General features: G+C 45.9%; 8 protein-coding genes across 8 annotated transcripts; 6 read left to right on the top strand and 2 right to left on the bottom strand.

The window, feature by feature from the left end:
- Window positions 1-1,020: 1,020 nt before the first annotated feature.
- RhiXN_08688 (phosphatidylserine decarboxylase family protein) lies at window positions 1,021-2,358 on the top strand (the record flags this gene model as incomplete). Its single annotated transcript, XM_043328504.1, has 2 exons — window positions 1,021-1,239; window positions 1,288-2,358. 2 exons carry the CDS (start codon window positions 1,021-1,023, stop codon window positions 2,356-2,358), a joined length of 1,290 nt encoding a protein of 429 aa, XP_043183889.1.
- Window positions 2,359-3,024: 666 nt separating this feature from the next.
- RhiXN_08687 (dynein heavy chain 9, axonemal) lies at window positions 3,025-4,540 on the top strand (the record flags this gene model as incomplete). Its single annotated transcript, XM_043328503.1, has 5 exons — window positions 3,025-3,054; window positions 3,826-3,893; window positions 3,944-4,059; window positions 4,114-4,346; window positions 4,397-4,540. The coding sequence occupies 5 exons, from the start codon at window positions 3,025-3,027 to the stop codon at window positions 4,538-4,540; spliced, it is 591 nt and encodes a 196-aa protein (XP_043183888.1).
- Window positions 4,541-5,763: 1,223 nt separating this feature from the next.
- Window positions 5,764-6,536, bottom strand: RhiXN_08686 (uncharacterized protein; the record flags this gene model as incomplete). The annotated part of the gene is made up of 4 exons (XM_043328502.1): window positions 5,764-5,841; window positions 5,891-5,952; window positions 6,005-6,365; window positions 6,426-6,536. The coding sequence occupies 4 exons, from the start codon at window positions 6,534-6,536 to the stop codon at window positions 5,764-5,766; spliced, it is 612 nt and encodes a 203-aa protein (XP_043183887.1).
- A 1,498-nt stretch (window positions 6,537-8,034) lies between these two features.
- Window positions 8,035-8,351, top strand: RhiXN_08685 (uncharacterized protein; the record flags this gene model as incomplete). Its single annotated transcript, XM_043328501.1, has 2 exons — window positions 8,035-8,152; window positions 8,212-8,351. 2 exons carry the CDS (start codon window positions 8,035-8,037, stop codon window positions 8,349-8,351), a joined length of 258 nt encoding a protein of 85 aa, XP_043183886.1.
- Window positions 8,352-12,618: 4,267 nt separating this feature from the next.
- Window positions 12,619-13,659, top strand: RhiXN_08684 (uncharacterized protein; the record flags this gene model as incomplete). The annotated part of the gene is made up of 5 exons (XM_043328500.1): window positions 12,619-12,819; window positions 12,864-12,937; window positions 12,994-13,130; window positions 13,193-13,541; window positions 13,590-13,659. 5 exons carry the CDS (start codon window positions 12,619-12,621, stop codon window positions 13,657-13,659), a joined length of 831 nt encoding a protein of 276 aa, XP_043183885.1.
- A 938-nt stretch (window positions 13,660-14,597) lies between these two features.
- RhiXN_08683 (FAD-dependent oxidoreductase) lies at window positions 14,598-15,635 on the top strand (the record flags this gene model as incomplete). The annotated part of the gene is made up of 6 exons (XM_043328499.1): window positions 14,598-14,745; window positions 14,800-14,942; window positions 14,995-15,096; window positions 15,156-15,186; window positions 15,237-15,415; window positions 15,489-15,635. The coding sequence occupies 6 exons, from the start codon at window positions 14,598-14,600 to the stop codon at window positions 15,633-15,635; spliced, it is 750 nt and encodes a 249-aa protein (XP_043183884.1).
- Window positions 15,636-16,436: 801 nt separating this feature from the next.
- RhiXN_08682 (cleavage and polyadenylation specificity factor protein) lies at window positions 16,437-23,210 on the top strand (the record flags this gene model as incomplete). Its single annotated transcript, XM_043328498.1, has 31 exons — window positions 16,437-16,679; window positions 16,750-16,871; window positions 16,912-16,934; window positions 16,984-17,054; window positions 17,113-17,157; window positions 17,212-17,235; window positions 17,322-17,500; window positions 17,553-17,628; window positions 18,523-18,675; window positions 18,727-18,845; window positions 18,872-18,881; window positions 18,930-19,010; window positions 19,063-19,220; window positions 19,269-19,417; window positions 19,661-19,832; window positions 19,886-20,043; window positions 20,100-20,239; window positions 20,293-20,361; window positions 20,415-20,564; window positions 20,622-20,754; window positions 20,811-20,959; window positions 21,053-21,310; window positions 21,372-21,541; window positions 21,600-21,942; window positions 21,996-22,194; window positions 22,244-22,319; window positions 22,376-22,517; window positions 22,571-22,723; window positions 22,785-22,931; window positions 22,983-23,132; window positions 23,181-23,210. 31 exons carry the CDS (start codon window positions 16,437-16,439, stop codon window positions 23,208-23,210), a joined length of 4,092 nt encoding a protein of 1,363 aa, XP_043183883.1.
- A 788-nt stretch (window positions 23,211-23,998) lies between these two features.
- RhiXN_08681 (pectate lyase) lies at window positions 23,999-25,822 on the bottom strand (the record flags this gene model as incomplete). The annotated part of the gene is made up of 14 exons (XM_043328497.1): window positions 23,999-24,085; window positions 24,147-24,207; window positions 24,261-24,373; window positions 24,428-24,509; window positions 24,566-24,587; window positions 24,646-24,666; window positions 24,720-24,728; window positions 24,797-24,852; window positions 25,003-25,013; window positions 25,175-25,197; window positions 25,251-25,338; window positions 25,391-25,486; window positions 25,555-25,618; window positions 25,674-25,822. 14 exons carry the CDS (start codon window positions 25,820-25,822, stop codon window positions 23,999-24,001), a joined length of 882 nt encoding a protein of 293 aa, XP_043183882.1.
- Window positions 25,823-25,904: the final 82 nt, after the last annotated feature.

Below are 25,904 nucleotides of genomic sequence, written 5' to 3'. Positions count from 1 at the left end.
CCGTTATGACGTTGGAAGTCTGTGGCTGAGACTATCTGATTGTGAAGTACGGAGTAGCGGGTGTAGTATCGAGTTCAAAGGGATGGCATTCTGGTTATTACTATATTGAGTATATATGAAATAGCCAAGCAAACAGACCTATCATGACCAACCTGGACATTCCAGTCGAATGTGGAAACTAGTACAAGATTTGGGGTGACATGCGCTCCACATTCTGATATTGTGACTGTCTAGATTCTTCGCTAGAATCGGTTGTTCCGGAGACACTGAAATTTGTAGGCACAGTCATTTTTGATTCATGAATAACATTGGAGCGAACCCTCGTAAAACAGAGCAAACAGGTATTCCGGGCGCTGTCGTGCATATGCTCTTATCCCTGTCGGAATAAATCATTTTATTGGGTTTCATAAACAATTGAGCTGGTGTTCCGGTAGATTAAAGCTGGCATGTTGGCTAATGGGCTTGTGCTTATAGCATGTAATTTCGATCTTTGATCCAGTTCTGTTGATCGTACAATGCTAATGTAGTAGATGAAATCTACGTCATCAGATCCCATAGAGTTTGAGCTCTCACGCCACTTTTCCGCTCCTGGAGTATTGAAGCGTACTCGAAGCTCAACCGAACAGTCGAAGTTGGACTCAATGTAGAACCACCTTTGATCTCGAGTTTTTTTGACCGATCATTCCAATAGCTGCAAGGGCATTGATGCCACAATCGAAATAATACCGGGACCAATTGTGCTTGATCAATACGAAATCTGGATTGAAGCAATAAGTGCCCCAGAATGCTTTGGGTAGACGACCCCAAATTCACGATCGATAAGAATTTGACCAGCAGTACTAGAAAGGAGAGCAGTCGCCTGCAGAGTCTTGATACCTCCTCCATAAAAGCTCAGCAGAACCAACAAGGTCAGTATTCAAGCCCCCTTCACAGCTTCACCGACTTTACACTTTTGTAAGATCCTCATCGTTGCTCAGTACTAGTGTTCTTTTGACAACTAACGTTACTGCTTTAAAGGCAATGCCTTTTGGTTCACGCCCGTACAACGGATGGCTACCGTCCAGTCGTGCAGTTTACAACAAGTTCATAAACGATCTCTTGGAGGAAGCTACCAAACGCCATGAGCAGAACGCCCAGCACGTTGCCTCCGTAGCGGAATTCAAGAAGGATATCGAGGCCAATGCCACCATGGTCGGCTTGTTCAATAAGAGCTTCGTCCAAGCCTCTTCAGAAAACTTGGTATGTTTCTACTTACTAAACTGAAGCGATTGCTCACTATACGAATAGATCACTAGTTTCGAGATTCTGTTACAGGTGCTTGACATAATTGTCTCCGGGCCTCCGCGGTGTGTGCAAGCAATCGAGTCTGATGGGACAGAGACCCACGAGCCCGTTGGCGTCCCGATCTACATTGTGTTGGATCTTCTTATCAACACATCTGCGGGCTATACGCTGTTTAACATGGGCGAGTTCAACTCAGCAATAAAAAAGCTCTTGAATAGCTGGGGTGAATACCTCACGACGGCTGATTCCGCCAAGACGCTCACCAATGAAGCTGGCGGCTGGTTCAGCCCACTGGGACTTAGCATACTCCAAGCAGATGAGCGCGGTAACTTCGATGCAACTTACGTGGAGCCCGATCCAAAAGCCGTCAACAAAGGGTACGCGTCTTGGGATGCATTCTTCACCAGGCAGGTTCAATCTTCTGCCCGCCCCATTGAGCAGGCACCCGCAGGCACGGTCGTCTACAATGCTTGCGAGTCTACGGTCGACCGTGTTAGATACAACGTTCAGACCCACGACAAGTTCTGGCTCAAGGGCATGGCTTATTCCTTGTACGACATGCTCAATGGCAGAGAAGATATTGCCAAGCAATTCGTCGGCGGGACAGTATACCAGGCATTCCTCGGCCCGAATGACTATCATCGCTGGCATAGCCCCATCGGCGGCAAAGTGGTTGACGCAATACTCGTCCCCGGTACTTATTATGCTGCGTTGCCAGATGACGGCGAGGACGGCTATATGCAGGGCGCGCTGATTCGTAGCCAACCTTGGCTCACAATAGCCGCGGCGCGTGCTATAATCACTATCCAGGCCCCAGGTCCAATAGGCCTTGTTTGCTTCATTGCAGTTGGAATGGTAGAGGTGTCGACTTGCGATATTCGAGTCAAACCCGGAGATTCAGTTAGTCCGGGGACCGAGCTTGGAATGTTCCACTTCGGAGGATCATCTCATGCTGTCATCTTTGGGCCGCATGTGAAGCTTGCGTACAGAAACGAAGTGAAGCCGGAAGTTCATCAAAGGGTAAACAAGATCCTCGCGGACGTCACTATCAAGAATAAGAATTCCATTAATTGAAGGTGTCAACTCTGACATTTTGAAGTACGGATGATAGTTCTCGAGCAGCCCAATGTGTATGACTCTATTTTTACATGACCCCTTACCCCTTCCTGAATCCTGTTTGTTAACACTGAATTTGAATGCCTAAAAAGGTGTTCCGACCTATGATTGTATTCATCCTCTTCCTGTCTTGACTGAATCGTGCTCTATGTTTGATTGCTCTGAAATGAAATGAAATTGAATTGTCGATGAGGGATAGTGCATATACTCATTGCAGAGCTCGTACCGCGAGGCTGCGCTAAAGGAGACTAAGCCTAAGAAAGTAACCAAAAGTGGCGCCACTAGCAAGGCGAAATCCAAATCGACACCCAAGGCGCTACCTGGAAAAAAAAAAAAAAGAAAAGCAAAGAGGGACCAAACCAAGACTGATAAAGAGTCGAAAGAGCACAAGAGTGTGCTCAACTTTGCTAATCTTCCGATAGAGCTGTTTCTCGAGGTCAGTGAGCAACAGCACATCAATTGTACACGACGGGGTTTACTCCCTTTTGATCAGATCTCAAAGCAGCTTGACCCTCTGGATCTATTCCATCTATCACGCGCCAACAAACTTTTGGGGAGGATATTTATGAATCGAGGGGCGGCCAAGCTTTAGCGTGCTGCACTCGACAACGTTGGTCTACCCTCATGTCCCGACAACTCGGTGTCCGAATCCGAGTATGCTGCCTTGATGTTCTTCGAGATATGCGCGGTGTGTGGGGGTATTAAACTAGGTTTGAGACGTTTTCCAAGGCGTCTTTTGTAATAGGAATGTGGCAAAGCCGCGGTCCGCCAAGTTGATCCGATCCTCTTTGTACGGTTGTGTTACCGCTCACTGTAGTGTGATAAGATTCTGAAAATCAGTACATCAGTAAAAGTTTCCTTTTTTCAGTAGGATATGGCCTGACAATTACAATGTTAGTATGTCTCCCTCAGCATGAATCAGACTATGGAAGAAATGATACCTAAAATCAGTATGCATTGATCTTGATTTCAGCTCAATTCTCACTTAAACACACGCACTGATTTTCAGCATTATAACCTTGTACAGTGGCTGTGACAAAGCAATGTGAGTTTGTCCATGTGATCCGAGAGATACATACGGTCTCATTCTCTGTCTACAGTGCTTTGAAAGTAGACCATACGAGTGATGTGGCGAACCTACTGTTGTGTTCGCCATGTAAGCTTACTTTTGCAGTTTGTCTCATTCGAGTTCACCAACCTGACCCGACGTATAGACCTTGTACTTCCTCGTGGGAAGACCAGGATAGTGTGGTGTCAAGTTAAAGAATATGAGCGTATTAGAGAGATTGTGGATGAACTTGAAAAAGGGGACGGAACTACCTTTAAGAACTGGATATGTGAAAGCTATGATTTCATGCAAACCTGGCACAAGGCAAGTCGACCATTATCTAACAAGACTTTCTGACTGATTGCATAATTCGATAGCGAGTTGACCCACTCCACAAGTGGGTCAAAAATCGAGAAGAAAAAGAAAAGAATGCACGCGCTTTCCAGTGAGCACCCTTGCGTATTGATTTGGATGCCTTTTACTGAACATATACAGAATCCAGACCCGCCTGATCAAGTTGAGCTGGGACGCGGTCGATATTTCCGAGTGTAAAGAACCTACCCAGGAATGGAAGACTTTAGTTTTCAAAACCAAGCTCCTTGATGATAATGGTTGGTCGCTTCCTGGTCAATAACCTTAAATAGCAACACTTATTGCAATCATAGAGTGGAGGGATATACTCCCACATCTGCTTGATGCACTCGAACAGGTTTACGAAAAGCGCATTGAAGAAGAGGTCTATCACCGGGAGATTGAACGTGGAATAATTATCGGGAACTGGTTGGGCGGGTGGACCGACAAAAACACGGAGAGGTGGAAAACTCGTTGGCGAGATCCAGTAAACCCCACTTCGGGCTCCGAGTCGATAGGGACTTCGGAAATGATGCTCTATTCACAGGTAAGAAAAACGAGCATAGCACAAGTGCAGTCTAATTCCTATATGGTTAGGGAATCAAAAAATTCAGTACTACTTTAAGCATACCTTGGGCACCGCGTTCTAGTAAAGTGATGACTACCTGCCCACATGTTATCGAGCTTTTGGCCAACGATCTCCCAATGGACGAATTTGAGCGTAAATTTGAAGAAAAGTAGAGCCTGATTAAGGAATTCTACTTCGAATAGCGCACAAGGGAAGAAGCGGCTGTCCTCGAGCTGCTCCCAGAGGGCTTAAATTCGGCCGAAATGCGAACTTGGGAATTTGAGTGGGTGTCTTGTACCAATAATGAAGGCCCAGTAACCACAGGAGACACCCTTTCCACAAATGCTAAAATCTTGCTACGTGCTGATTGTCTGCTCAACGTTAGCATTGGGCTTTATACGCATTACCACTATCCTAATAACCTTGGCGCTTTAAAAGGTGTCTCGTTTTACGACCTAGATTCGGCCAAGGTGGCGAAAGCGATTCTGCGGGGTCTTGGACGTCCCAACGCATCTTAGCTGGAAATGAATGTGTCAGGTGTCTAACACCTGCACGATACATCTCAGTAACGGGCGCAGAGCGCGGATGGTGGGAGACGAGCGTGCAGGAACAGGATCGCCGATGCGTGGAAATATATAGGAACCCCCTGGCTGGGATAGGGGTAAGAGATCCATCGAGGACCACACGGTCACGTGACGACGCTAGCGCGCCGCGCACCTAACAGAATGGACTTGGGCGCTCGTTCCTTTGCCTTTGTTGTATCGGTGACCCAAACTATCATAGATGGGAGCAGGTTGTGAGTAAAACTTTGTGGAGTCTTTTGTGCAGAATTAATAAAGAAACTAGGTCGCGCACCATGTTGCAGAAGAAGCTAGATGGAAGACGCTGAACGAAACGAACAAAGCCCTCACTCGTGCAGGGAAAGGAACCATCGTTTTGCCTATCCACAACTTGGAAGACACTAATAAACTATTGGTGCGACTTGTTGCTCGATTAGATTAAATTCCACATCCGGATAGCCCACTATCGGAATGTTGACTTTGCAACAGCACGGGTGGCCGCTACCCGGTGAGAACTGCACATATCGTGAGACATACACGCCAGGTTTGAGTTCCATCAGCCTTTTTAATCCCCTTCCAAATTGGCTTCAACTAGTACTGATTTGGTGATAGACACCTGATTGAAGATCCTGTGTTCGGGGAACATTGTGATAATTCGAAGAAGCGCTTTCAATTGTGAAATCCCGTATGAGACTTGTGTAGCCAGATTTTGAATATATATGACCCGAATTAAACCCATCAATTGTTCTCTAGTAATAACGACATACAACCCAGCAAAGTACAATTCTAAACAGCATCAGGAGCAAGCCCAACTAATGTTTATCCGCAATCAATCATTAATTAAACTCGGGAGCCCAGACCCAGGAGATCGCACGCTTCGCATTGGCGGGAGCGGCAAAGTTGCGAGGATGGCGCTACAAAAAAGTCAGTACATGCATGAGTAGGGGAGATGTTCGAACTAACAGATCGAGTGGCCTTGGTCTTGGGGTTCGCTTTCGCGCCCTTGGCAGCACCACCAGCACCGGCTATCACTAAAAGTCAGCAATTACCCAACATCTTCAGAACCCTGTAACTTACCTTGCTTAACAACCACGCAGTTTCCGAACCCACTAGAGCTCTTGAACGAGACGAGGCAAAGATCCTTGGAGGCACCGCCGTTGCAAGTCGTACCCTCAGGAAGCGAAACATCAATCTCTGCAGTTTGACCGACTTTGGGGGGCGCGTTCGGGCCGTTCTTGGTAATCGTTGCAGCCTTGAATGATTTCCCAGTACCGGTGGCATCCACCGAGGCCGTAAACTGCATAGACCCGTCTTGTTTGGCATTAAAATTGATCGAGGTGGCGGTGAAGCTTGTTCCAGTCATGGTGACCACCTGAGACGAGTCGATCTTTGAGAGCGCAGTGTTGCCGCATGGCTTGGCGTTGGAAGGACGCTGGGTCTGAGAAGGACAGAAAATTTATCAGGAAATAGATGATTTGAATCGGGAGTAAGAGCCTACGTCGGAGCGAACTGCCTTTCCGTTGATACCCATCACCGGCTGGACCACGGAATGGCACAAGACTTGGGCAGCAAGAGCAGCAACGACAACAAGAGACTTGGCGAAGAACATGATTGGTGGAAAATATACTAGTTTGAAAGTTTCGTTGATATTGCTTGATATGGCACAGCCAAAAACGATGGACGGAGACTAGCTCAAAGGATAGATGCTGAAGAAAGATATGAGGGACCGGCCTCGAAGCTAGGAGTGAAAGAGAAAGACGATGGGGGAAGGTGAAGAATAGGTTTTCGGGTGTGGAAGATTTTATAGCATGGTCCCCGTTTCGTTCCGAGTCCTGATCAAGTCAACGTTTCACCTTTGTCCGCTACAATCGGACTCCGGTGAGAACACGAGGTGGGTCAATGAATGGAGTCGATCAGTCTAAATAAAGATCAGGGTTTAATTTCCAATAGGGGCCCATCCTCCATTGTCCTCTCCTCGGCAGTCGGCGTTTGGCTTTTTTTAGTATGTGTTTTGTTATCACTGAAAGAGAACGCGAGTCAACAATAGCAATAGTGGTCAGAATTTAGCACAAAGATACGCTTACGTGATAAGATGCAGGCTGAAGTTGGCCAGAGCCGTAGAATGATTGTCTACCAGGGATAAGCCATACATATGGTCCAGACCGGGCCTTTGGCGAACATCTGCCGTAGGCTTGCGTAGAATTTGAAATGAGTTAAATTAAGCAGAATCTATGGTATCACAGTAATGCAGGAACAATCTGAAGTGGCGCCGCGATATTGCATGATTACTGGTCGTAGTCACAAGCTTAAGGTATGCTATGTATGACATGTCTAACGACCATACTATGTTGCCGGGTTGTCGTCGGTTTTCTACTGAAGACTTGGTTTGACAGTTTAGATTAAAAGAGGGCGACCAATCGAGCCTATCAACGAGTAAGCAAGCGAAAGCACATACACTTTATTAAGTTAAATACTGTGAATGCCTCGATGAACGCTGACACGCAGTGTGTTTCGTTCTACATTGATGTCCCATCCTCTATTTCCAGTAATACTTCTTACAGTTTCGTTCAAATATTGGTGGTAAGATTTAGGCACACGGCATGATTGTTACAAACAAGCATATTACCATTTTTGGCAAGTAATTATGGTCTTCCAATAATGTTTCAGATTGCTCTTGCAGCAACCTTCCAAGCTATGGTGTACTTGCCTTCTAACATTTCCCCGTTTCCATCAAGCCTCACTAAATCACTTTGACTCCCCCTTTTGCTATTTGCGCATGCGCATGTATTCCACTTTATACGCATTCCGTTTTCTTTCCACAATCTAGCCGTGCCTCGGCAAAGTTTGCAAATTGCGGTAAGCGCTGGGGCTTGGCAGGTCGTACGTCACAGGCAACGTCGAGTCTGGATTCTGACAACATCCAGAGTGGAGCTAAAGACAAGCTTAAAAGTCGTCATAACAAGACGAACAATCCCTTGGGATCTTTTTCATTCTTCTAATTGTACAACTTGATACCCATCTCAACTCCATACCTGATAACCTATCAAGTAAGTTCTAAAGGTTCTCCACATAGCAAAAAAAATAGTATTCTTAAGCCGCCTCAAGGAATGGCGGGTGATCTCTCGGAGCTTCTATTCTTGGCTATTGGATGGTTCGGCTGGAAGAGTGCCGCAACGGCGTTTTTTGCCAGTGTGGTTCTTCTCTTTTTGTTGAGTGTCCGAAGTGGTATGTTGTGGCACCTATATGAAAACAAGTCCAGAATACTCATTTCTTACATAGAGTAGATGCCAAAACATCCTATGGCACTGTTCTCGGGCGTCGACGAGCAAATCCACAAGAACTAGAATATACACTCGCCATTACGACCGGTTTCTTCATCTTCATGATTGTGGTCCCGGTTATCGCCGATTCTCTAGGATTGTGATTTCTTCTACCGTATGATGTTATACCGTGGGAATACCCTTTTATTAGGAGCCGGGATTTAACTTTTCAATGTATTGCTCATGTTTTTACATTTAATGATTAATGTCTCGTCCAATCAAATTTTAGTATTGTCTTTGACCAACAAACCCTGGATCGATTTGTGATAGAATCTGTCCCACCTTCTCGACGACCACCTAGCCATGATATTCCACAACAATTGACCACAGCTGGCTACCATCGGGGACATGCTGTATCTATGTGAAAAGCACTTCTAGATATATAAAGTTTGCCCCCAAGCACTGTGCCAAGTGGCTTGTCTGATTCAAGAGCAACCCCGCTGAATACGTCACACACACAAAATAAACATTAACGTTTACTACGTGGAGAAGGTCCCCCCACAACACATGCCGTTTGACACTCTTTTGTTTCTTCTTGGATGGGCGTACTATATCTGCTATATATTAATTCCTAGTTCGATCTACGACTTGACTAAAGACTATCAGCAGGTGACAAATAGCGTATCTTCGATCTCCGCGGAACCAAGTGGTGTCATGGCGAACTCCGGCTTAGGGCAAACGAATAAAGAGCTTATTTATTGTTTTGGGCGGTCTGTTTACGCCGGACAAGCACTATCTTTGCACCACGACCACATTGCAGTTATGCCTGGAGTCATTTGCTACAGAACACCCTCCCAGGACTGTGTGGTTCTTGGTCACTTGTATCGGTCTTCGTATGACAAAACGAACGCAACATCACTTGGCTATGATCCCCGGACTTCTCCGAGTCAGAAATCTGAGCCTCCAAACCCGCCACCAGCCGGGAGTTGTGTGAAGCCAAAGTCAAACTGCCGCTTGTTCTTTGAAACAGCCACGACTAACCTTGCTCTCTATTTCACCCGAAATAGTACTCTTAGTTCTATCGGAGCTTCCTGGGTTGGAGATTTTGAAGTGTCGATATGTGAGTTTTGATCGTTCACTTTTAATCATCAACCTATAATATCTTTCTATTCATATAGATATGCAGTACCTTCAAGCGACTTATTGACCAGTCCAAAAACTCCAATACATTATTCAGTCAAACGTCCGGGGCTTGAGCCCCTGGGAGACTCCAGGTCCGCCAGCTCTAGTTTTGCCAATCTTCTCTTTCGAGAACGGGTGGGTCATGTTTTGGATCTATCCGAGGGACCTACCAGTCTCTCCATAATCCGCCCAACTCGGCGCATGATTCTACCCTTAAATTACGTTCTACGTATGACTGCGGAAGATTTATCCTTTACCGTGGGAATCACGTTATTGAACATTCGTTATATCCATTTATGATTTTAATCCCCGAGAGTACGAAATTCCCAGTTTCGGAGTTGAGCGATTAGGCCGGTTGCTTCAAATAACAAGTACTGGTATATAGCACTCAGAGGCAAGTATCATGTATTGCATTTCGGATCATTCACTCACAAGCTACAGGGAAATACACGTATATTCCAAGACAAACAGCGAAATAGTTAACGTTTTAAGCGCACCCCATCTTGGAAATTTCGGGGCCCCAAGCATTCATGGTAACTGGATAGCCGCCTTGTTCCATTCGGAGCACCGTTACAGCGCCGTGATTGTCTGGAACTGGAAATCCGGAACATAGTTGATACGGTAAGCCATAACAAGTACCTTGTTTTGATATTTACTGAAGACACTCGCACTAGCTGCACGACGCTCATTCACCTGTACTATCTGTTGCCTTTTTGGACGACCACGCTGGCAGTTGTTCTTACCGATAGGAGCGCATGTACTGCACGGATCGAAACCTATCAAATAAGCAACCAACAAGCTTTATTGAGCTCCTCGTTCTTCCTTCCTGACGCGCATCCAAGCAAGTGGTATGCCAAGGTCGATATTTATACGGGTGGTGATTTCAGCCATCCTGGGTCCGAACGGATGTTACGGGATGAAGGCATCGTCGCAATCGACCTAGAGATGCGCATTCGAGCCCCGCATAATCCGGAAACAACCACTGCGGATCGGCGACTTAACGCGATTCTAGTCATGCATAAACGTATCTTCAGTTCATCCCACTCTACAAGAGCACGAGTTTCTGTCACTCCTATTCCTTGGGCCAATTGGTCCCCCAACCATTTCCGGGTTCTTACGGGAGTGCGCCTGTCTCCTCAGCACCCTGTATGGGGACACCGACTTGTCGCAGTGGGACCAGAACTAGACAAGGTGTCTCTGTTCGATTTTTGCCCCGTGGGGTAAAAGCAGTCGCTCAAGTATGGAAAGGAAACGGGACCTGGGGAGTTAGTTCAAATGGGAGGGAGGAATATCTGTTCGGGCCTTGGCCCAAAGAGCTCGTACACTCGTGCGTGCTAGTGCCCTTGGAGCAGTAGTTGGTTGGTTCGACAACCTGAGCCCTGTCAGTGTCCAAATCCCGTACGTCGTATCATCAGGCGTGGTATGATAGATGTCGTGGATACCATGCTGGACGGAAGTAGCATTGTGATTACCATGGTGAGTAGACTATTTTCTATGGAATTTATCTAATCATGCGGGATGTGTTTTTTCAGCGGGAAAGCGAGCCTACAGACCAATCCATCTCTACCAGAGCTGTTTTGTTCAACCTGGCTTCGTAATTATTTTGATGTCAATATTTTGGTTCAAGTTCAGTGTATTTGGATGTAGCAATCTATCTTTTGTTATCGACCGGCAATGATTATCCCTTACTACCTTCTTGAGATTGTTATCTCTGGCCGCGTTATTGAATTTAAATAAATGCTAAAATTTAATCACAAAATCCAGATCCGGGTGGAGTTGATGGCGTACACAATTGGGTTGTATTGCATTAGACCATGATTTGGTCGTCTTACACACTCGTATAGTAGACTTCTTTTCAATTTTGAGCCAGAGACCTGAATTTCTTTAACACTCGTTTTTGTCTAATTTGGTGACCTTACTTATTGGCATTCCAAAATGCTAAATAAAGGTAAATGCATTGGATTAACGGATCCCTCTTTTCGATTCTTTGTATTCTTTAATAGAACAAATCATTTCCCTCTTCGTGATGTGACCAGTATGTTGGCCGGTGATGGGCGTTAATATTTGGATCTGTCATGATCCAGACCCCCATAAAACATAGCAATGTGACTGTATTTTCACAGGAGTACGTACATGACTATCTTCTCAAACCATTCTCCACTCAATCATACAGCGTTCGCATCGTTGCTTGGTGTGACTGGTGTTTTGGTGCAAAGCGTTACGTTTCCGTGATCCCTCTTAGTAATCAATCGTCACGGCTATCGCTCCCGCTTTTGCTGTGCCATGAATTACTGTTCCCCCCCGGATATTATCTAGAGCCTTCTTCAACCATCAATGACATAAAAAATATGTCGCAGCAGCTACAAAAATATCTTGTTCATTCTGCCTGGGGCTTGCCTCTTGATGTATATCTCGCATATGCAAAAAAGTTACCACCACCACTACCACCTCATCCTGACAAAGTAAACGATTCCTTGGATCTCATTACGCTGGAAAAGCCAGTCTCAGACTTGGAGACCTGTCTCTCACTTGTGAATAACCAAAACGAAATAAAGGTGTTTATGCGTGAAGGCCTTCCACAGGTTGTGTGACTGCATTGCGTCGGTATTGCGAAGAAATCCGGTACGTTTATTAGCTGGTTCATGTCCAATCCTATACTAATCATCAAACTGGATCAATCATATGTCTATACTTATAAAGCATGCACGGACTACTCTGCCTCCGCAGCCTGGCGTTAATCACCGAAGTTGCATTGTTAGAATGCGTTAATCCACAAAACCTTACCTCAGTAACACAAAATGCGCGCTCTCACAGTATTCTTACCCGAAACGTTGCGTTGGTACTACAAAGTTGGATGGCTCCACAGTATGACTACCCATTGAAGCAGAAGCGGCACCTCCGTGATTTACAGTGGTTTACGGACTTTGGATCTAATCAACTCATTTGCCTTCCAAAATTTGGTAGGCTGGCGGCTAGAGACATCGAATTTATCTTGGAAACTCTCGTCAGCAACTCAGGTCTTCTTCAACGCCTCTTTTCGCAATTATGAACTACAAGGACACTGCTCTTTGTTATTTGTAATATGGCAAAAGCTCTTGCGGATTAATCCGTGAGTACGCATGCGGCATAGTGCACATATACGTGCTAAATGCTGCTTGTAGCATAATACCCCAAACTTCGAAACTGGGTAACTTGGCATTTCGGTACTGGATCTGTGCGAACAAAATAGAGCACAGTGTGCTCCGGCATATGTTCATGTGGACTATCACCAGATTACGTGACGCTGGCTCATCGCTCCGACTTACCAGCAACGATGCAAATGAACTACGCACAGTGATAGAATGCTTTATCGACAAGACATACATACCGAATATACCGAGTATGGAATTTATGGCCACACACGATGTAGCAGGATTGACAGATTTCGTCGTCGATGGGTTCAAGCCAGAGGTACTAGACATGGCCATCCCGTTACTCGAAGCTCTTTTCAGTAGGATTTGGGCAGAGTCGAGGATGGTGACCCACCTGACAACGAGGCTGTTACTCGGCTCACGGCTTCTTCGTTGATGTATGCTCGGCTATCCTCATTCCTGATTCATAATTCTTATCGATATTTGTTCCTAGGCTCCTTTCCCGTAAGTTTTTGAAGAGTTTCGATTGGACTGCACTATTGGCCTTGCTATTGGATGAGGTCGATTTGGTGGACCTTCTTGGGCGCGTGCTCCTTTTGCACGTGAAGGTTACTGAGGACAAACGAAAGAGTGAGTTTGCTGGGGCAGCTGTAATGGCTCAATGACATTAATATCTGATCAAATCTTTCTAGACAACCCAATCATATTGTTCAGAAAGAGAGTCACGGCCACCATGCGAGCCATCTATGACTGTGCTCCAGAGCTTGTTGCGTATACTTTCAACGAGAAATTCGGAGATTGGCTAAAGACCTTACGTTGGATATCTTTCCAACATCCGCCTCAAGGTCCCGATGTCCATAATGATATCGGACTCGAGCAGGCTCATCGAAAGGAAGTATGGATGGAGATTGGTATGGCGTTAGGGTACGACGACAAGCTATTTGAGTGTGACAATCCTCGCTGCCCAGGTGGTGACTATGCCATCGTGGTATGCGAGCGATGTAAAGGTGCAGCTTACTGTACTCTCAATTGTCAAAGAGTGTAAGTCGGACCGCCTCGACTTGTGATATATTTCCTCACATGATCTAGGCACTGGTCAGCTTCAGATGAGGGTGCACACTGGCGTTCCTGCATTCCTACTGCCGAACACGAGAGCTGATCTTCGCTTCGGAGCGAGGATATGTCATTCTTGGTATCAAGTCCTGTGGCACATGAACAATATTGTCGTGGGCCACTGGTGGGTATCTATCACAGGCTCCCTATCAATAACGAGATTAGCTAGCTGTTTACAACTTACATCTTTCATGGTTGGGCCCATGTATACGTGTTACGCTGTCAGCCAGCAACTTGTCATACTCCTTTGCTTTAGAGAGATTATGGGTACTAACGTCTTTTCTCTAATTGTCTTTCATTGGGTTATGTCCTTGCTTTATGCGAAACTTTGTATCTGAAAATTTCAGTGCTCACTTTGAGATTCATAGTTGACATCTGACATTCACCTCTGAGTTGGCCTTGCGACTCATTCCAAGCCCGTGAGAGGATAAAGTAACCGACTCAGAACCACTCATCGTCATATTCAAGTTGAGAGATAGTATATATTCAAGTGTCGGAGGATCGGATTTTAAGAACCTCATAATCAAAGTATATATATTCGAAGTTTTTTTTATGTTAAGCTACTTTATTCAGCATGAGAGCACAGGCGAATCGCGCATGTATACAAGTATTCACAGGATGTATATGAACAATTGGTATCCTGTATGAAATGGATCTTTTAGCGAATATCCATTAGAGCTTGTTCTGATTTTGATCAAATCAATGACCAATCGGATAATCCCCGAAGATTTCATGTCATATAAAGGTGGCCTCGGTCGGTCCAGGAACCGAAGCCCGCTAACATTTCTTCCCCCACGATGAGCCAAGTTATAGTTATCGGAGCAGGTAAGGGATTAGACTGACCCCCCTTTCACAATTCTTGCCCTTTATTGGATCTTAGCACATTCTGGGTCAATGTTGGCTGACAGTTAAAAATAGGTGTGGTTGGTCTCTCGACTGCTATTCGAATTCAAGAACTTGGACTACTGTCACAATTGTCGCCGAATGTTTACCTGGCGACAAAAAGAGTATAGATTTTACCAGTCCCTGGGCGGTATGTCTGCTATATCTCCGCAAATGAGAAATTTAATGAGTATGCCTTACAAGGGCGCACATCACGTTAGCTTGGCTGGTGGGGATATGCGACAACAAGGTATGTCGCTATGTTTAACTCATTCTAATTAGGATTATTCATAGGTGGCTTCAGGAATGGACAGGGAAACTTTCAAAGTCATGTGGGAAATGTCCGAGCCCAACAACCCCGCCGAGAGGTGCTTCATGCGAATTCCACAACAAGAGCATTTCTGTGGAACCAAGGAGGCTTATCAAGGGTTGGATGTTATGCCCGAGGTAAGTTAATTGAAAAATTACTGACATACTTTATAATTCACTATCCACAAAGTTTCGAGAGATGAGACAAGAAGAATTGACTCAAGGAGCAGATTCTGGAGCGGCATTCAATACTATACGATTGACACCCGTCTATCTACCATACCTTATCCACGTTCCTTGGCAAAGGCGGAGGGGTTGTCAGAGCAAAGATCATGCATGTTTCTCAAGTAGCCCAGGGAGCGTTTTACTTCCACTAAGCCAGGTATGTCACCTCCTTTATATAACTATATTCTGACTAAACCCGCTGTACAGACGCGATTGTCGTCTGCGCCGGAATTGGAGCTCGAAACTTAGGAGGTGTAGAAGATAAGGATGTGTACCCCGTGCGTGGCCAAGTTGTGCTCATTCGTGCACCATGGGTAAAGTTTGGACGGACCAAGAGCGAATCTGATGACACCTGGACGTACGTTATCCCGAGGCGAAGCGGAGATGTAAGTTTGAACCCCGTTGTTCTTGTGTGATGAAATTTGCTAATCGTTACGGCGGCTTAATTCTTGGTTGTAGGTAATATTAGGCGGTACAAAAGGTGTAAACGATTGGTATCCTTCGGCCCGACCAGCGACCATAGACGACATTATCTCGCGTACGCTGGCAATTGCGCCAGAGATTGCGCCTCCGTTCTCCAGAGAGGGAGGAAGACACCTACAGTAAACGTAAAGGAATTATGATCGATTCTGGCTGTGGGTTCCGCCCAGTCAGGAAGGGGGTATACGACTCGAAACTGGGTCCGTTGAGTGGGCAGATGAAGGGGTTAGGAAGCAAACGCCCTTGGTATTTTAACTATGGGTGAGTTGAAGCTCATGTCTTCTAATTGTACTCATGCGGAGCTAGGCACGGAGGATACGGATATCAGTCATCATGGGGATCGGCCAAGTTGGCTGTAGATTTGCTCAAGGGTGTACTGTAATCGGCCGATCTGGATCGAAGATCGATCGCTACAAACACATATATACAAGTGAAATGAATGACCCAGATCCCTGACACATTGAGTCATAAATTTAACTTCGACGAGACTGCCCATGACCCATGTTATTGTTCTCGGGGCTGGTAAGTCATTCTGAGAAGTACCGTCATAAGTAGGAGAGCTTTGGTTAATAGGCGTCGTTGGCCTTTCCACTGCCTTGAAGTTGTTGGATAAGCGCTATGATGTTACAATTATTTCGGAGTATTTCCCTGGGGGATAAAAGACGGTCGAGTACACTAGTCCATGGGCCGTAAGTCTCAGTTTCGTTCCCGCTTATTTCTGGATTGAATGGTGTATGAATTTTACTTGTGTGGTGTTGGATAGGGTGCGCACCACGTAAGTCGTGCTGACGGGGATAAAAATCAATTAGGTGAGCTTTTTAATACTCAATTAATCAACTCGTTCCTGATCAGATCTGAGACAGCATACGATAAACGGACGTTTCAAGTAATGTGGGAGATGTCTGAACCTGACCACCCGGCAGCGGGATGCTTCATGCGCTTGCATCAGGTCGAACATTTCGTGGACCAAGACCCTTCATTAATGCTCAATTAATCAACTCGTTCCTGATCAGATCTGAGACAGCATACGATAAACGGACGTTTCAAGTAATGTGGGAGATGTCTGAACCTGACCACCCGGCAGCGGGATGCTTCATGCGTTTGCATCAGGTCGAACATTTCGTGGACCAAGACCCTTCATTTTATTCATCTTATGATTTCATGCCGGGAGTGAGTGTCTGCCCAAGCTTTCAATTTAGTGTCGGATCCTATAATATAACTAAACGTGCTTCGTTCATAGCACATGATAATTAACGACGAAGCTACCTCTCGAGTCACTGTCGAGTTTGAAACGTTGACAATTGATACGGGTGTTTATCTACCTTACTTGTTATCGACGTTTTGGGCAAGGGAGGAAGGATTGTGCGTAACAGAGTCGGGCACATATCTCAAGTTGCGCAAGGCGCGTTCACTCCTTTAAGCCTGGTAAGTTCCAAGTAAGGTCATTTGGCAAGTACTGACAACATCTGGTTAGACGCGATTGTTGTTTGTGTTGGCCTTGGAGCTCGTACTCTGGGAGGAGTAGAAGACTCAAACGTCTATCCCGTGAGGGGCAAGTGAGCATTATTAGAGCACCGTGGATCAAGTTTGGCATTTCTGAAAGGACGAACGATCTATATCATATATTATCCCAAGACAGAGTGGGGATGTAAGTTTACTTCTTACGGAATTTTCCCAAAACGTATTCATTGACTCGATTTAGGTCATAATTGGTGGGACATACGGAGTGAATGACTGGTACCCACACCCTAGACAATCCACCATCGACGATATCATCACTCGATGCTTGGCACTCATCCCTCATCGCACCAGCTGAAGCACGCATCCATGGCAGGACGCCAAAACGTTTCCGACGTCAGGTCTATAATGATCGAGTCGGGGTTGGACTACGACCAGCCCGTAAGGGGGGAGTTCGTCTCGAAACTGGGTCCGTTCAGTACGTATTCGGATCCCCTGCCTTCATTTGTAAAGTTCCTGTCGTATAATTATGGGTGCGTTCTTGCTTCTATAATGAACAAATATAGCTAATCTTCTTGGTTTCAGACATGGTGGGTCGGGATACCAATCCTCGTGGGGAACCGCCGAGAAGGCTGTGGAGCTAGTGCAGAACCTATTGTCGGTAAAGGGCACCAATATGATTATATAGAAAACTTATGAACTATAACTTATACATGTGATGTTAGGCCCATAAATACGCCAGAAAGCTGCTATTGAGAATCAGTGTTCTCTCAGTTGAAGGGATTGGCGCCTCAAACTGGTCGTGTGACACATATAAAAGCATGTAAAGTAACCCTGATCCAAACACCATCTTCTACGCAAAACAGTCCAAATAGGGAGTATAAGTTTCCGGTTCACGCTGAGGATATGCTCCTGAGAAGGATGATCGACTTCGACAAATGCTACTTGACTTCCCTCTGGGTAAAAATCTTTGCCACAGTTGGTTGTCATTGGAATCTACTATCGTGGTGTGTGGGGCTGGGCATAGTGGCTTAAGCAGGGTCAGCTTGGGTGCTGGTGTTCTCAGCGACTTCCAACTCAAGTCCATATGACAGTCATCACTTGTTCGCCCGCACAGGGTGTTAGGTGGTATTGCCACGTCTGACGTAATGGGCGCTTAACGCGACTTGTTGTTTGCCACAAACAACCACTCCGGTTTGGCGTGGGTCTCAAGGCGGCTTGAGTTTAAAAGATATTTTTGACCAGAAAAATATCTGTGAGTTCTTCCGGAACACAGATACACGCTTCTGTACTGAATATTTGCCTGTTGTTGTCCGTGGATAGTCAGTGGTTCTGAGGATTCAAGGTTAGCAGGACCCCAACATACCCAAATGTAACTAAGAGCCGATTTAATGAACACGTTTGCCCATCTCATATGACAGCGTGACTCTTAAAAAATGCTTGGGCTACGTCAAGAGATTCTCCACCAGCGGTGTCGAATTCGCAAAATGCATGAGGCTCACCCACTCGACTCTCAACTCTAACTCTCGCCAAAAAGTTATATGCAATCTAGTAGTCGCTCGGAACAAACTACTTGCGTATCTTTGAGATTGTCGAAGAGCAGGCAGGGGCAAGCGGCAATGCCGAAGGATCCGCAAGCGAACCAGTTCCTGGCGAGATGGAGATGGACTCGCACGGAGATGGGTTTATTAATGTCACAGAACTTCGAGTGAGTTTATTCTTACGTCAAAGTGAATTATTCACTCATTGTCCTGGGTAGACGGCAGTACGGGCGCCTCCTCACACTGTGCTCAAGCTTCATTTAATCCGGGAACATCGGATTTATGGTATTGTTACTGGCTTGGATCAGGTTCAAACCATGGGTACCACAGAGGATGGGTTAGACCGACTCTTGATCTCTTCAGGGATGCTAAAGTAAATTAACTTCACCCCTCTGCGAAACGTATTAACCATCACTCGCAGATAGCTTTGATGGAATGGTCGGATGTAGTTTATGATTTAGTAACCGTCTCGATTCATACATACGAGCGCTCCACCCAAGTCGTACGTGTTTTTGGTTTCGCTCAATAGTATACATTATCTTGACTTTTGACAGAATACAAATACCAACCCACACTTCCGCTCACTCCTACGAGTTGATCCACTGTATCGTTGTGCTGCCCTATTGTTGCCCCTGGGTGGACTTGCGTTGCTACCATTCTACCAAACGCAGGCTGAGTTAGATATATTAGACCAGGAGCAAAATGTTACTAGGTGAGCTTCCCTCATCTATTCACTATCTCGTTCTGAACGATAGTGCAGCTTCGCAAAGGAAGCACCCTACTCCCCTAGTTTTGTACTAGATTTACCCGCGGACGTAGATAATCGAATCAAACAAGTTGTAGATATTGCCTTTTTACCAGGATTCAACAACCCAACCTTGGCTGTCTTGTATAAATCCGAGTTCACCAGTACCGGGTACGTACAACGTCTCCAATATTTTGAGCCACAAATAACCTTCGTCTAGGAGATTACACGAAGCCCGGGATACAGTTTCTCTCTTAACCATAACCCTTGACCTCCTTACGCGAATACCCAGTCATTTCGCACACATCCTCGCTCCCACATGACTCCCAAACACTCTCCCCTTGCCCATCTTCCATTGGCGGGGTGTTAATAAACTACTCCTAATGGAATCCTGCACGTCGATCAAGCGGGTGGGATAGTCGGCCGTGCCTCCAACCATTGGTTTTCGCGCGTGTCGAATGTGGCAAACATTGCGCCTCCAGACCAGCCAAACGCCGAAGGATTCGATATGGACAATGCGTTTATAGAATGGGTGGGGACCGAGCCTGCCTCTTCCTTCCCTCTGGGTCCATTCGAACCGTACGTCTCGAACGAGAAGGCAGGACTATTCAATTCGTATCGGAGATTGACAGGATCGCGAGGCCAGAGCGTGGATCGGTATGTCCTATTGGGGAGAGGGCTATTTTCATTGGAAGCTTGGATGGGGAGGCTGCATTGGCTCGGGTGGTCAGAGGTACGACGGAGATTCAGGAAGAAGAGGAGAGCGATGATGAGATGGAAGACGAAGACGGTTTGTTTACTTGTCAAGCTTCTTTTTCGAAATTATCCTAAACATATTTGGAATAGACCTATATGGGGACACGACCGCACCAACCCAGGCTAAATCTGGTGTTATACTCCAGCCTATCACTGGCCTTGTGGTCGTCGACACGCTTCCTGCCTATGGTGGAATTAATGCTCTAGTTTTTGCTCTTGCAAAGAATGGGGTACGTCCTTGACATTTTTGCTTTGTCAGATTGAAACTGATATTTCAGCTTAGGAGCGATACGCGCCTGAGCTGGTCGCTTGTACGGGTGCTGAGTATACGGGTGGATTCACCTTGTTCCAAGTACGAATAGTTTCACTCTCATCCCAAGACACTCAGCCTAACTCGGTGCGCAGCGAGAACTTCCAACGAGAATAAGGCGCAAGGTCCCTGCAATCGGAGGGGCTCGAGGCGTCTGGTCGATCGCTCTCCGTAAACCACATGCACAGGACCTCGAAATGGTTGTGGTAAGCACTGATCTAGCACCCTCTCCGGGTATCTCAAGGGTAAGCTCCACACACATGTGGTTGAATTCAGCATTTGTGACTCTCGTCCTGGAAAAGGTTGCGAAGGCCTCTGGGAATGAGGTTCAAATTCTCGCACGCACACCAGGCTTGACCATGGTTGCCGGTGCTTTCTTCCAACAGACGTGCGTGGCGCAAGTGACGACTAATTCTATAAGGCTGTTGGAACCTGGTACGAGCTCCTTTTTTCGTCTCTGTTCTAAAAATAGCTAAGAGTAGAGTAATTAGATGGCGCCGAACGTCAATTATACCTTGATGCGGAAGGGAACAAACCCCGCCCAAAAATCAAAGTTGCGCACGTTGCCGATCCTTTTATTGTTGTGATACGCGAGGACGACACATTTGGGTTATTTGTGGGGGATACGGCCAAGGGGAGAGTGAGAAGAAAAGATGTTTCCATTTTGGGGAAAACGTTAGTATCAATCTTGGGTCCTTTGAGTTTTTATGCTAATACTGATAAACCATTCAAGGGCACGATATGTGCATCAGCTTCATTTTTCACGGACCATACCGATCTATTTCAGATTCGCAAGCCAGGAGATGTGGTAGCTGCTCATTCAGGCCCTGGATCTCATCGCAGACGACCAGGAGAATCTTCAAGCTCAAAGCGGAGAGCCTCAAGGAAGTCTCGGGGAGGCCCTGCCGCATCCACTACCCTAGAAAACATTGTTGATGCGGAACATGGCACTCAATGGCTGGTAGTTTTGAGGAAAAACGGATTCTTTGAGGTGAGTACGAGGACGTCGACCCGACAACGCTTGAAGCTCATAGATTCGATAACTATTTTAGATATGGACACTACCATTGATTGGGCTTGCGTTTGCTACAGACCAACTGCAGGGATTACCTGATGTCTTGGTTGATAGCGGTCAAGCGCACACTGTTTGTACAGACGGCGAAACGGATATTGAGCACGTTATCATTGCTCCGATTGGAATCACTCGACAAAACCTCATTTAGTTGTATGTATTAGCCCTCTGGTGCTCGTGCTGACATTTCCTAGGTTATTACCAAAAGTAGGACTCTTGCCATCTATGAACCTGTACCTGCCCCGCCTCCTCCCGATTCGTCAGAGAACTCGGCGCCAGTCCGTGACCAACTCACAGTACAATTCGTCAAAGTTTTCTCGCGAGCGCTTCCCCTTGACATGCACGATACCAAAACGTGTGGCTGGTCGATCCCTAGTGCCATTCAAGTCTCCAAACCTATCTGGCTTTTTGTTACCGGAGATCATCCATTTTGGTTGCTCAGGACAGACGCAAGTGCCCTAAGGATATACCCTCACGCAGCACAATATGTGAACTCATTCGCGCCCTGTTCAATATTTGAGAAGGGAGAATATCTGATACACTCGGATGAGGTGGGTCGGTTGTTCGGGTCCGACTGATGAGTGTTTCGGCTGAATATACTTAGGGCACAACCGTTGTGGAATGGTTGCCTGATGTAGATATCAGCCACGAGATTCCGTGCCGATCTTACGCAAGCGATGACGGTCGGGTGTATACCTCTGTGGCTTATGATGTTTCAACACGGCATATCTTGGCGGCGAGTGCCTTGAGGACTACATTCGCGTATTACGACGAGGATTCTAATGAACTTTACACCCCTGATGGTAATATTTAAAACCCCTCAGTAATTCTCTCGTACTATATTTGCACAAGCTACGCATCCGAACCCGGAAATTCACTGCTCTGCTCTTGAGTTGATCACACCTGATACGTGGACAACAGTCGACGGGTAGGTATTTGGAATTCTATATTTTGAAAATAACGCTGATGGGTCATAATTGGCAGATATGAGTTTGCGCAGAATGAGTTTGTAAATGCCGTCGAGAGCATACCACTCGAGACATTGAGTACAGAGCGGGGCTTGAAAGACTATGTTGTGGTTGGAACAACCATTTCTCGTGGAGAAGATCTTGCTGTGAAAGGGGCGGTAAGGGCTAGTGATCGTCTGTGGTATAGGTATCTGACTAATTGCACCGGTAGACCTATGTCTTTGAGGTGGTTGAAGTTGTACCAGAACCTGGGAGTAAGACTCGACAGTATAGGCTGCGCCTCCTATGTCGGGAAGACTCCAAGGGAGCTGTAACTGCGCTGTGCGGTATGAACGGATATCTTGTGTCGTCAATGGGACAGAAGGTTCGTTAGCAAATTTCTTAAGAATATGACTTAGGCTAACAAATGCAATGCTGCATAATAGATATTCGTGCGAGCGTTTGATCTGGACGAAAAATTAACCGGAATAGCATTCATGGATGTGGGCGTATGCGTAACGTCATTGCGCCCGCTAAAGAACCTTCTCTTGGTTGGAGATATGGTCAAAAGTGTTTGGTTTGTCGCATTCCAAGTAAGTCTATAATCAAGCTACCAAGGTATGGGCACTAATTGGAATCGACAGGAAGAGCCATTTAAGCTTGTTCCGCTTGGGAAAGATCGCCAACAATTGTCTGTCACCCATGCCGACTTTTTCTTCGGGTCGCAGGCGCAACTCTCCTTTGCGGTTTTGGATGATTTTGGTGTATTGCGGTTATATGATTATAACCTCATCGTAAGCAAAGTAATTCCCCATTCAAAGCAGACACTGAAAAAGCGTCAGATCCTGACTCTGATAGTGGCCTACGATTGATTTGTTCGTCTGAGTTTCACACTCATGTCACCCATCGGGGTGTTCTAAGCGTCTCCCGAAAGGCTGATTTCGATTCCGATGTCATGAGCATCCAATCACTTGGCACGGAATCATCCCTGATTTGGTGAGACAAAGCCGTACCCATTCCACCAGCATAATAGCATTCTGACAATGTGTGGAGGTTCATCCGATGGAACTATTGCATCACTCACGCCTTTAAATGAATCAGAGTTTGGCCGCCTCCAATTGTTACAAGGGCAGCTTATCCGGAACGTGCAGCATGTTGCTGGACTCAATCCAAAGGCACATCGGTATACACTCCCACTTAGATAAGTTTCACAGTCGCTGACCCTGATCCAGATACGTAAAAAACGATTTTGTTTCTAGGTCTTTGAGTAACGGGTCCTTGATGGAAATCTTCTCGCCGCGTTCGAGGAGTTGCCGGTGTCCAAGCAGGTTGAAATGACCCAGCAAATTGGAGCTGAGCGCGAGAAAATCCTCAACGATCTATTGAAGCTGAGGATTCCATGGTAGAAGCATAAAGAATCCCTGTCGACTACCAGCTAAACTACTGTTCTCCCTTTGAGTTCGGTTTTTGCATGAGACTCGCTCGTAATATTAACGCTGGTCCACATCATACATTAGGCTGGTTGTGGTCAGACTGTTTCAAAGGATTTGCTTGAGTTATTTAGGGACTTGGGGAGGCACATATATTGATTTCGGACAACTAAATCCATACATTATATACAAGAACCAGCTGGTGCAAGATAGACATGTGATATGGCACTTCAATTAACCTTTCCAAGACCCGCGTTGGCCAAGACAAACGAGGGAACTGATGCAGGATCCATCACCGAAGCACTCTTGACCACAGACTGATATCGGATTTAGTTAGAACTTCAATTGATAACCTTGTCAGAATTAGAAGCAACTTACGGCGGTGAAAGCCCCGATAGCGCCAGTATTCGCGGTGTTGGACAGGCTACCCGATCCCGCACTGAGTAATATCAGTATTGCCTCCAAATACCTTTACGTTTAAAATTCACTTACAGGGTATTCGATACACAGTTCCTACTGATAGTTCCTGAGCACTGAGAATTCATAGAAGAAGAGGTTGGCGCAAAAACAGCTCCTTTTGTATTTCCAGTAGACGGTGTTCTGACCTAAGAGTTGCAATGCTTGAGCACGTAATTAACTCTTTCGAGGGTATATCTCACATTGTTAAAGTAGTTGCCCTCGGCCAACAATTTGGTACCGACGTCAGCATCGATAGCATGACCGGTGATGTCATTGAAGTAGCTAAACAAACCCTGTTTTAGAAACTCCTATAGAAGTAAATCTTGAAATCCTCTTACTTGTTGTACATATGGACGGTCACTAGCACCAATTAAGATGATCAACTGAATGGGATGGGTTCGGAGGTAGCAAGACTCACAAGAGTACCCAGAAGTACCTCCTACATGGGGTCCTCGACTGTTGCTTTCATGTCTAGATATTACAATTACTTACGACCAGGTGCTGAAATAATGAGAATTAGCAATTGTACTGAGCTACAAGTGCCCTCGGCCAGCACATAGACAACTCACGTTTGACCATCAAAGTAGTTGTTTGAGATAGTGACCTGCTTAGCGGCTCCAAAGCCCTATGGAATGAGTGAGCCATATAGAAGTATAAAGAAATTATAGAGTTCCTACAGTTACAATGAACTGACGACCAACACTCTTGAACTGATCACCCAGAAGTATAATTTTTAGATATAAAAGCGATGGTTGTATCAAGCTTAAAGACTCACGTAATTATGATCTGCACAAATAGGTGAGTTTTCAAAGAATTTTCATGTACTAAGTGGAATACTGACCCAGACTTTGCTCGAGTTATCGATGTATAGTGCATCGCCCCCCCAGACGTATTGGGGATTGAGGTCCGAAATTCGGATGTTTTGAATAATCACATTACTGACACACTAAGTAATAAACCCTTTCCTTTGCTATAAGTTGAAGGTCAATCAAACAATATTGTAACGCATGAGCGAACACCTACATCCACCCGGAGGTGCCTTTTCCCAGAATGGTCTTGTTGATTTGACACGGATGCCAGAGGTTCCGGCCTTTTTGTATGTCACAGTGGCCTGTGTTAATTCCAAACATTCAGACTCAGGTTAAATGATGAATTATAGTTACTTGCCGCAGGATTAGACCCGCACCAGTTGCTTGCGGCGTTGATCGCGAGTTGCGGGTTAGGCGAGCAACTCCAAGGCTTGCATCCAGCTCCAGTGACTGTTCCCTAGATCCCGGGATAATTGTCAATGTCCATGTATATGCACAAGTAGAAGGTATGAACATACCTCAGTGTCAGTGAAATCATAAGTTCTGTCGAGAAGGATGTTGCGAGTAACGTTGTCCTCAAGCCTACGAAGGTGGGCAATCAAGTTTCTGTTTGCTTGTTGCACCTGTCAACACTCACCAACTCTTGAGCTGTGCAGCGGACGTCGGAATAGCTTGTGCTGCACCAGCACCTCCAGTTGTACCCGTAGCAAAACCGAATGGGCTACCCACGGCCAGAACACTCTGAGCAGTGAAAAGTACAAATGTCAAGGACCCGATGTTGAACATAGTTGTTAAGATATGGTTTGAATGGAGAAGAGGATCTGCTCTTATGTCCTCTTTATAATAGGCAGTCATATACTCTCGCGGC

Source organism: Rhizoctonia solani, chromosome 10 (assembly GCF_016906535.1).
Source record: "Rhizoctonia solani chromosome 10, complete sequence".
In the NCBI taxonomy this organism is placed as follows: Eukaryota; Fungi; Basidiomycota; class Agaricomycetes; order Cantharellales; family Ceratobasidiaceae; genus Rhizoctonia; species Rhizoctonia solani.
Note: the sequence above shows the minus strand (reverse complement) of the source record. Positions and strands in the feature narration are given on the sequence as shown.